General features: G+C 52.1%; 1 protein-coding gene across 1 annotated transcript; it reads right to left on the bottom strand.

Moving 5' to 3' along the window:
* Positions 1-6,663: 6,663 nt before the first annotated feature.
* On the bottom strand, positions 6,664-8,193 carry LOC124672613 (AAA-ATPase At3g50940-like). The gene is made up of 2 exons (XM_047208817.1): positions 7,186-8,193; positions 6,664-7,047 (listed from the first exon to the last, which is right to left on the bottom strand). Exons 1-2 carry the CDS (start codon positions 8,191-8,193, stop codon positions 6,664-6,666), a joined length of 1,392 nt encoding a protein of 463 aa, XP_047064773.1.
* Positions 8,194-11,069: the final 2,876 nt, after the last annotated feature.

Raw genomic sequence — 11,069 nt, 5'->3', positions numbered from 1 at the left:
TCAGTGGGGAACCCCGTGGCCCGCAAATGGGTAAAGCCACCAGTGGCCGCCTGTGGGATTTGATTTTGACGTGACCAAGACCGAACAAATCTTCGACCTTCCGCTCAAGGAGAAACAGCTTGACGATTCCCGAAGGTCTCAAGTTCCCCACGGCGAAGGAGCTAAACGGAAAGCCGTACCGCAAGTTCCACAACTCGCTTTCCCATGCCACCAACGACTGCCGGGTGTGGCGTCAGCACATCCAAGCGGCGATAGAGAAGGGGCGGCTAATTTTCAACCAGTACGCCATGAAGGTCGACACCCAACCCTTCCCCGCCGTTAACATGGTGGACATCACCCACCCTGAAGGTTGCCAGCCGGGTCCCTCGTTCAGCATCAACATGGTAGAACCTGGAAACCACTCTGGCAAAGATGGAGATGAGGGCAGCTGCTCTCATAGCAAGGATACAGAGGAGGCCGCTCCACGCGATCGGCTCCGTCATGATGGCAAGCGCTATGTCACAGAGGGAGAGGTGAAGAATATAAGATATCGGCCGACCCTCTCTCGATCACCTCCTCAACAAATATGTGAGTCGAGCATGACCAACGCCGACGGCACAATTACGATGATAGAGGAGATCGTCCGGCTAGAGAAGCCGAAGATATCGTCGGCAGGATCGCGATGAGGAGGAGCACGAGCGCCGTGCCACGGAAGCATCAAGGGAGCAAGATGACAACGCCGGACATTGGGACCGCCCCTTCTTCGTACACCGCTGGGATTCAGGAATGAGCCGATTGCCCACAATCGGCAATTGCCCGTAATGCAACCGAAAAAGAAGGAGGCAGCCAACGTGTCCGTGTTCGAGCGCCTAGGGCCTCTCCCGCCACAAAGCAAACGCGCCGAGTCACCTCGTTGGGCAGATCTTGAAGATTCGAAGACGAGGGAGAAGTGGAAGAAGATAGGTACCACCGGCCAAGGTGGTGCCCCGACGGACTCAGCCGTTCCCGAAGCGCAGGGTTCAGCGATTGCGCGGCCCGGAGGAAGCCGAAAGGTTGTACTCGCATACGCTAAGGAAGGCACGGCCCGATCTGGCTGCAAAGGTTCAGCCGAACCCCGGATGAAGAGGGTCGTCCACGGAAAATGGAGTGGCGCCCTAAACAGAGGAAAGCCGATGATGAGACATCGGCTGGCACAAACATGGTACTCGTCTTGCCGACAGAGCGTAGCGCTCCACGACTCTACGGAGCACTCAAGGTGGACGACAGCAAGCGCATCAAGTCAGAGGTCGGGTTGATTTTATCCAGCCCGACCAAGTAGCAAGATCAAACCAATGAGCAAACCAGGAGAGGCTGATCCTTGTGATCGGCCCCAAAAAACTTATGAAGGGAACTTACAAAACCTTCAACGAGCAAGCAACGTGGAGGCCGATTCCAAGCAATCGGCCAAAATTATCCTCACCTACCTTTCTGCCCGGGTTCAACATGTTATCCAACGGAGCCGATACCATCAATTTTCTTGACAGAATCGGCTCGGGGGGCACCTGTGTATATGAAAATACGAGGATATGCAACAGAAGCATCTCATCTTTTGTTGATGGGTATTGGAATATGGGGGCCGATGCACAGGTCGGCCGTAAAAACAAAAAGTGAAAATTCGAATAATCTCATCTTTTGTTGATGGGTATTGGAATATGGGGGCCGATGCACAGGTCGGCCGTAAAAACAAAAAGTGAAAATTCGAAAATTTTCGAACATAGCCGATGCAGCAGGCATCGACTTAAGGATATAACAGCCGATGCATGGCCATCGACTCTAGTTGTGCGATGATTATCAAGCCTTCACCAAATCCAGGATTTCCGATCTGTGGGGCTAGTGCAGCTGAAACGGAAGATTATCGGCTGTCGGAGGAAGAAAGAGGATCGGCTGTGGCACATTCTCTCCGACATTCTCGCCTCGAGTAAGAGCTCGGGGGGCAGCTCACCTTGAAGGCTTTCCGCTCAGAGAAGCCGATTTGTGTTCAAATCGGCTGACGCTGCATAAGGAACTTCCCCACACACGATCAGGCCCAGGTCTACGCAGTTCATTCGCGTATCCTCGTCTCTGTTTTGCATTGGCTGAGACTCGGGGGGCAACAGGCCTGGTAGATTGCTCTATTGAAGGACCGATGCGTTGTTATCGGTTCATTGCGCATTGGCAAAGGGGACGAATCGGCAAGGTCAGTAGAAGAGAGAATCGGCTCAATTAAAAGGAATCGGCAAAATCAAGATTGGGGAAAAGTTCTTCATTGATTAAGATGGGATTTCTTACATAAAGAGCTAATTGCTCTCAAAAGGGAAATACTAGGGGATCCATTGCCCCATCTACTACTACTGGCCCTATTCTAGAGGTCCTATCTATGGGCCATCATTGCCCTCGTCGCCGCCGTCGTCGCCACTATCGGCGCTGCTCCCGGCGGGCTCGTCGTCGCTCCAATGGCCGCCGACCGGGCCCTCGTTGTCTTCATCTTCTTCATCAGCGTCGTCCTCGTCGCTGTCGAAGTCGCTAAGATTGCCCGGCCAAGGGCAGAACCGCTTGGCCGGCGGCTCGTCGGAGGAGCTCTCGTCATCGTCCTCCTCCTCCTCTTCCTGCTCCTCCTCCTCCTCGGAAGAGGTGAAGTCGCAGGAGAAGCTGTCGTCGTCACTCTCCTCCTTCGTTTCCCCAACGGCGAGGAAGCGGAGGTCGCTCTCCCCGTCCGTCGAGGACTGGTCGTCCTCGGACCGCGATGGAGAAGTCGTGGTCTGACTCCTCCCCGGCCGCAATGGCGCGGCGGGTGTTGGCCGCGTGGACCGCCGCCGCGTTGTACTCCGGCGTCGGCTCACGGGACGTGGAGGATTGGCTGGCAAGATCCGATGGGGCAGAGGAGGAGGAAGACATGGTGGCTGGGAGGGTTTTTGGAGTGCTAGTGTGGAGGAGGTACAAAGAAGAACTGTTCAGAGCGGTTAAATCGAAGGAGGATATAGTGGAAATTCAATGCCACAGCAGTTTCCGAGGAAGTGGTGCCTAAAAAGAAAAAAAACTACCAGGTCACGCGGAGAAGTTGAGAAGGCAAGGCATCATCATGAGGGACACTGCGACGGTTCTGCCACGACATGACCCGACGAAGGAAAGCGAGTGATTTTGGAATTACCAATTCCAAAACCAGGGGGGCATGTGTTATCACCAAGATTTGACCGAGTCGGAGGTGGGCCGCAGTCGAGATGGGTTTAAGGAAATATACGTGGAGAATTACATGAATCGGCCTGTTATACCAAGTTGGGCTTAATTGCTCGTGTATCTGTAACTTATTAGATCTATTTTAGTTTAGAGGTAGAATCTTACTCGTGCACGGTTTAGTGCACGCCCTCATTAGAAAGTCCCCTGGACTATAAATATGTACCTAGGGTTTATGGAATAAACAACAACTCACGTTCAACCCCAAAACAAACCAATCTCGGCGCATCGCCAACTCCTTCGTCTCGAGGGTTTCTATCGAGTAAGCGACATGCTGCCTAGATCGCATCTTGCGATCTAGGCAGCACAAGCCCCACGTTGTTCATGCGTTGCTCGTACCGAAGCGTTTTTGATGGCGAGCAACGTAGTTATCATTAGATGTGTTAGGGTTAGCATTGTTCTTCGTTTAAGCATGCTTACGTAGTGCAACCCTTGCATATCTAGCCGCCCTCACGCCTATCTCAGGTGTGGGGGCGGCACCCCGCTTGATCATTATTTAGTAGATCTGATCCGTTACGATTGCTCCTTGTTCTACAAGGATTAGTTTAATATCCGCAATAGTTAGGCCTTACAAAGGGGGAGGATCCAGTGGCACGTAGGGTGGCGTTCGCAAGTCCTAAACGGGATGTTCCTAGGATCAACTTCATGTTGGTTTTTTGGCCTTGTTTAGGATCGGCTTACGAGCACCGTGCGTGGCCGCAAGGCCCAACCTGGAGTAGGATGATCCGATTATGCGGTGAAAACCCTAAATCGTCGTAGATCTCATTAGCTTCATCTTGATCAAGCAGGACCACCAAGTATTCGGCACCCCGTACGGATCATGGGTGGATCGGCTCTTTGAGCCGATTCACAGGATTACCTGAGAGCCGATCGAGGCTCGTATTTAACGTTTACATGTATGCCCTGCGAGAAACTAAGCGAGGCATCCTCATCACCTTCCTGACCAGGTATAGGTCAGGTGGCACGCCCTTGCACTTCGCAACGCCGCGTGTGACCAGAAGAGCATTGCGGGCCGTCGCTCGGAGGGGTCTCAGCCAGCCGCAGCTCTAGGCTCTCCCCGGCTCTACGGTGTTGACAAGGCCGCTGCCCGCCGGTGGGTTTTGGCAGTCAACAGTTTTCCACTTTGGGTGGTTGAGAGTGCCTGAGAGTGTTTTTTCTTGGCAGCGGACACAAGAAACCTGTGAGGCCAATACTAGTTAGGTTTCCTTATTTTGCAATGTTTCAACCATGTTCCAAACTATGTAGTATTTTTGTAATGTTTTTTATCTATGTTTAAATGGAAAAGAGAAAAAAAAGTAGAAAAAAAGGCCGCTGGAGGCACATTTCAGTCGTCGGCTGTGTGTAAAGTCCATCAATTCCAAATGAGTGGTTTGTTTGCTTCACTTCACTTTACGATACTGTTCCGTTGCTTCTGTGCAGTAAGAAGTTGGCAACAGGGATTTGGGATAGGCAGGTCAGATCCAAGTTAGTCTACCGATGTTGGTCATGCAGATTTGGTTCAGTCATTAGTCGAACCCCACGTGGAAGCTAAGGCAGAGGTATGTATGCGAAAGGTGAAATATTCTTACTGAATCACACTATTGCTCAGTGGGGGGTTCGTGGAAGAGTTGGGTTCGATTCCCTTTATACGCGATGTGGCGAAAAAGACTGATTCAACGAAATATGCCATGCCAGCTTTCAGATTTAAAACGTGTCGTCTACTTCCAGGAAATGTTCGGAACAGAGAACTTTCTCTAATCCAACGCCGCATTCTCCGAAGATTGAGGAACAAGAGGAGATCCATTAAAAGAAATCTTTCTCAGAGAGAAAATCTAAACAGTAACATCAAATCACAAACTACACGAAAGTTGTTCATTTATTATGACCTACCGAATCCTGGCAGAATGAGAATATACACCTCTAGATCACCGAAGAACCAAAAGAGATGCTGGTATAATATTGGGTCTCCCCCTCTGCAGGATCAAAAAAGGTTGTATCAAAGTTTCGATCGGTTAATAACATTGTAACTGCCCCTGCCAGTATCGGAAGTGATAATAAAAGTAGGAATGCTGTCACTAGAACGGACCACACAAAAAGTGGTAATCTATGGGGGATCTCGTTGTTGCATAGCTCAGGTCAGAGCAAGGTGCCATCAGGCGTTCAACAGGCAGTCTCACGATCGGGCATGAGTGTCCTGAAGAAGAAATTGTATACTCCCTTTGGTCGGAAGGCGGCGGGGGAAGGAAGGGGACACTGGGCGGGATCTTTCAGCAGCGAATTCCCCATACAGATAGAGGCGCCTATCAAAAAGATACTCCGAAGGCTTCGGGATCGAGGTCTCATTAGCCGAAGAAGACCCAGGCCAATCCACGTGGCCTCTTTGACCAACGTCAGCGACGGATACCCTCTCCTAACTATTGCCCATTTATTCTGGAATCATTTTTTTAGGAGGGACAATTTTACATATTTCTGCCAAATCCTTCTATTATTAAGTACGGCTGGTACCATTTCGATGTGTTTCGATTTTTTCGAAAAAGAGAGGTTTGATGCTTCTGAATTCATTGTATTAATTCCACTTCCTACTCGCGGTCAAAAACGACTATTTTCGTGTCCGTGAGGCAACGCAAACGAACGCAGACGGTTAATTTGAGCGTTCCATTTGGGTCTTTCAGTCGGAGATGCCCTAAATAAAAGGAGAAGAAACAATAAAAGCGGCAAGTTGACTGCTGCGCCAAAACCCTGCGTGTTCATGTCTTTCTCTGCTGCGCCAAAACCCTGCGTGTTCATGTCTTCCTCTCCTATCTCTCGCTCGCGTGTGTGATCGTGTGTTCATTGTTTTCCTCTGCTCTCTCACTCGCTCACGCGGGTGATCGCGTGTGGTTGCAGGTTGAGAACTGACAGACCATCCATCGAGTCATTATCAACAAGGGAATTCAACTCGAAGATGCAAGTTTCAGAAACAGAAATTCAACCATTTTGCAAGGAATTCTATGGCATCGTTCCATTAACAAGGCATAGTCCAAATGAGCTCCAAATCATATGGAGTAGTAATTAATTAGAGAACAGCAGAACAGCGGCTAACGGTTAAGACAGGAAATCCAAAAACATGGATCTTCTTCAGTTTACTAGCTCGATGTTGGTCCCCTTCATTGCCTCCCCTGCATCTTCCTCCCCTGCTTCTTCCCTATGAGGAACTCCAGAAGCCCCTGAATGTCCAAACATTTGGTGAATGCTGGTATACGATAGAGAGGAGAAATTAACGAGGCCATATCGTTCACTACTTATACTAGTCTAAATTAGCTGCCAACATAACACAGCCAACAGTTTACAGGAGCATCTAAATTAGGACATGATTGGTCGGCGCTGCGACATATACTGCACTTGCATAACAAAAAAGCATTGATCTTCTTCAGTTTGGTAGCTCGATCTTGGTCTACGAGATTGCGGTACTGCCCTTCATGCCTCCCCTGCATCTTCCTTCCCCTGCATCTTCGCTATGAGGAACTCCACGAGCCCCAGGAGTGCGACGTCGACGTCCTCGCTCCGCAGCAGCATCTCCGACACCTCGGCCGGCGTCACCTCCACCTGGGCAAGCAGCCCCTGTATCTCCTGGAACAGCGGGTGGTCGTCGACGACGAAGTAGTTCCGGGCGAGCGTCTTGAACGCCTCCCAGCCGCAGTAGCCCATGTAGACGTGCATGTCCATGCGCCCTGGCCGCAGCAGCGCCGGGTCGAGGCGATCCTTGTAGTTGGTGGTGAAGATGATGATGCGCTCCTCGCCGCTGGTGGACCACAGCCCGTCGATGAAGTTGAGCAGGCCGGACAAGGTTATGTTCTGCTGCTGCAGAGCATGAGCATCGCATGTTTGAATTCATTCAGAGACCGAGAGAAAACTCGGAAGATGCTGTGTTCAAGAATCAAGATGTATGCTTTCTTCTGTCAAAAAAGATGTATGCTTTCTTGGTCATGTGGATCGTACCGTGCTTGAGCAGTCGTCGGAGCCATCCTCGGGCAGCACCGGCGTCTTGCGGTCCTTGCCATCTTCCCTGGACGTGGCAGTGAAGCAGCAGTCGATGTCCTCGATGACGAGGATGGACTTGTTGGGCATGCCGATGAGCAGCCTCTGGAGCATGGAGTTGCAGCGCAGCTCGGCGAGGTCGAGGTCGTAGAGATTGAAGCGGAGGTAGTTGGCGACAGCGGCGACCAGGCTGGACTTGCCGGTGCCTGGCGGGCCGTAGAGAAGGTAGCCGCGCTTCCACGCCTTGCCGATCCGGCGGTAGTACTCCTTGCGCTTGAGGAACCTGTCGATGTCGGCGATGACGGCCTGCTTGGTGGGCGGGTCCATGGCGAGCGTGTCGAAGGTGGCCGGGTGGTGGTGGCTGATCCCGCGCCACGACGTGGACTCGTTCATGTAGATCCTGAGCGCGCAGTTGAGCCGCCGCGCCTGCTCCGCCGCGGCGGTGATGGAGGGCACGTACCTGCCCAGCGCCATGTCCATGTGCTCCGCGTCGAAGCTGAGCTCCAGCGAGTCCACCCCGTGGTCGCCTTCCCCCGGGACGGACGCCCACCTGAACTGGACGCCCTCGAAGAGGTCGGTCATGGAGTCGCCGCGGTCCATGGACATGACCTTGCTGGCGCCGCCGCCGCTGAGGCGGAGCCGGCGCATGGACCGTGGGTCGATCCGGGTGGCCAGGTAGTCGTGCACGTCGGTGTAGAAGGCGTTGTAGTCATCGCAGTTGGAGGAGTTCTCCTCGATGCGCCTGACGACGATGGTGCAGCGCTCGACGGGTGGCGGCTCCATCCGCGCGCGGAGGAGCGAGGCGCCCCAGCTGACCAAGGCGCACAGGTCGTCGGGCAGGAGCTCCCGCGCCATGCCGCGCGCCAGCACGGCGTACGCCGTCACCGAGGCCGCCGTGGCCGCCGCCTTCTTGTACGTGTCCACCAGCTTGACCAAGGACGGCGACGCGAGCGCGGACGGGGGATCCATGCCGCCGAACTGGTGTAGCGCAGCAGGCGGCCGGCGTGTCTACTTGTGTTGTTGCGTTCGTAGTTCGGTCGCCGATGTGTATATGTGGGGTGTGTCAGTGTGCGCGGCCACAGGTTTGGAGTCCAAATGACCGATATTGACCGTGAAATTACTGTCTGAATTTACTGTCCATGACTAGAATTTCACGCGCTGAGTCTTTCGCTTGCAAAGAAGGAGGTGAAAACTGAAAAGCTCTTCTAGCCTGTCGCAGTGTCCTAGCCGTGCAGCCCTGTACCGTACACTGCGTAGAGCTACGGTGCCGTGCAGCCCTGTACCGTCACAAGAACTTGTGAAAGTAGCAAAACGAGTAGTAGCTTTTGTTATCACTGCGTCTTGTCGCTCTTCGGAGCCATGGTGGGCACGCCATCTCTCTCACCCTTTCTCTCCTTGGTAGGCGATTTGCACAAAAATAATCTAAAAGTGAAAGGAAAGCACAGACTGATCCCCGGTGAAACTATTTCACCCATCTAACCCTTTTGTGTGGCGCCCCACACATCGGCGCCACATATGCCAGTGTGGCGCCCCTCCTGCCGGCGCCACACACCCAGCCGACGTGGCGTCCTCGATGCTGAGCTGGTCCGCCGATCCGACGTGGCAGCATGTGTGGCGCCCCTCCCAACGGCGCCACACATACCCTTACAATTGCCCAAAACATACTGTGAGACAATTCGTCTGGGACTTAGCCGTTTTTTGCGAGGCTCTATGTGTGGCGCCGATGCCAAGGGCGCCACAGTAGCATGTGTGGCGCCGATGCCACGGGCGCCACACATCCACTTAAGTGTGGCGCACGCGCCCGCCCCCAGCCCGACCCTCTCTTTCTCTTCTTTCTCTCCTCTCTTTCTCTCCTCCAACCGCCGCCGCCGGCCGCCTCTCCGCTGCCCCCCACCAAATCCTCCACGGATTGGACAGATCTGGCCGGCCAAATCCATCCCCATACAATCCTCAAGGTATTCCCCGTCGTTCCCCTTCGATTCATCCAAGATTTGCTCCGGTTTAATTCGTTCCCCTTCGATTCATCCTAGATTGGAAATGTTGGTTGTGTTTGAACCATAGATTTGTATGCATGTGTTTGAACCATAGATTTGTTGGAACCATAGATTGTATGCATGTGTTTGAACCATAGATTTGTTGGAACCATAGATTGTATGCATGTGTTTGAACCATAGATGTTAAATTTTGTTAGATTGTATGCATTGTATCCAAAGATGTTTGAAATGGCTATGGTGTTCTATCCCTAGATATGAATGTATGTGTGTATGGAACCTTATGTATGTATGTGGTGAAAGGCAAAATTGGAGCTTAGCAAATGCATTCTATTGTGCCTCACGACTTGGCCGCTTTCAACAACTACCTCCAGTGGTTCCATGAAAACACGCGTATCGAGTTAGTGAAGCACGCGTATGCTGACTACATCTTGGACGACCCTATCGAGTTCGATGAGGTTGCGCAAAGCCAGCACGACACCTATGCTCGCAGAGGGAGATCGACTTCTATTGCTTCCGAGCTGAACTTCGTGGTAATGGATTCTCTCACTAAATAGTACATCATCTAGATTGCCATGTGCTCGCTTAAATTGTGTATGCTATGTTTGTCACAGCGGTCGGAGATCCAAAAAACAGCTGACGAGTGCGAGATTATATGGGAGCAGAGCGGGAGAGAAGAAAAGCCTGTCGGACCGTTGCGGCATTTCATTAAGGTATGATTACCAACTTTGAATGTACGCTATTATGTTCTGGTGGCTTTGTAACCGTGAGTTCCATGACGCAGAACACTGCACGAAAGATGTGGCGGTTAGCGAACTTGCTAGGTTGCCGCGAAGGCGAAATCCCTACATCCTCCTCTTCTGAAGAACCGCAGGTATGGACTATTTTGTTGCTGTCAAACATGTTCTTACTAATTTCAACTTTTGTAATCTCATGTGTTCATGTTTGTGAAGATTCCTCCTGCCGACGACTTGATTCTGAGTCAAAGCATACCTCCAAAGCATACCTCCAAGCAAGCCCCACGGTCAGCTTACCAGTTGAAGCCAAGGGGCAATGCTCCAAAACGGTACACTCCGGAAGATTATGTCAACCGAGGAAAGAAGATTGTCATTGAGGAGGATGAGGGGCCGGTGCGGAGATCATCTTTGTCGAGGATGAGGAACGACGAGCCGTTCTCTTCAGAGGAGGAGGAGCAGGAGGAGCAGCGAGGAGCAGCGAGCAACAAGAGTCACGGCAGCGGACGAAGAGGATGGCCGTCCGGAAGCAGCCGGTGAGGACGACACGTCGAGGACGACACTAGGATGTGCTCCGTGTTGTTGTGAACTATATCTTCATAAGTATCGAATTGTGAACCCTATGTCATTTCGAACAATGTTTGTAATGCTACTTGTTGTTTGAATTTACTTGCTACGATGTAGACTACATCTTCCGAGATTGCTACTTGTTGTGTATGTTCCGAGATTGGTACTTGCGTGTGTCCAATGAAAACTGTTGGAGTTTGGTAGGATTTTTCGGGTTTCTAACACAAGTCAGGTGTGTGGCGCCCTTCACGGTGGCGCCACACTGCACTGTGTGGCACCCACGGCATCGGCGCCACACATGCCAACTTATATCCAGTATTGGGTCGAAAACATCCAGGGGCTCCGGACGATAAGTCCTTAGCCGTTTTGGCGATGCTCTTTGTGTGGCGTCCGTGGCGTCGGCGCCACACATGCTAGGGTGGCGTCGGCGCCACACATGCTAGTGTGGCGCCCTTGGCATCGGCGCCACACATAGAGCCTCGCAAAAACGACTAAGTCTCAGACGAATTATCTCACAGTATGTTTTGGGCAATTGTAAGGGCATGTGTGGCGC

The sequence above is a fragment of the Lolium rigidum genome, chromosome 7 (genome assembly GCF_022539505.1).
Source record: "Lolium rigidum isolate FL_2022 chromosome 7, APGP_CSIRO_Lrig_0.1, whole genome shotgun sequence".
Classification (NCBI taxonomy): Eukaryota; Viridiplantae; Streptophyta; class Magnoliopsida; order Poales; family Poaceae; genus Lolium; species Lolium rigidum.
The sequence above is the reverse complement of the archived record's forward strand: the minus strand, read 5'-3'. Positions and strand labels throughout refer to the sequence as shown.

What these genes read in the sequence shown, in the direction of transcription:
- LOC124672613 (XM_047208817.1), bottom strand. Translation starts at nt 8,193, where the DNA reads ATGGATCCCCCGTCCGCGCTCGCGTCGCCGTCCTTGGTCAAGCTGGTG. An exon ending in CCGACGACTGCTCAAGCACG is followed by an intron (nt 7,048 to 7,185) that starts GTACGATCCACA and finishes CATGCTCTGCAG; the next exon opens with CAGCAGAACATAACCTTGTC.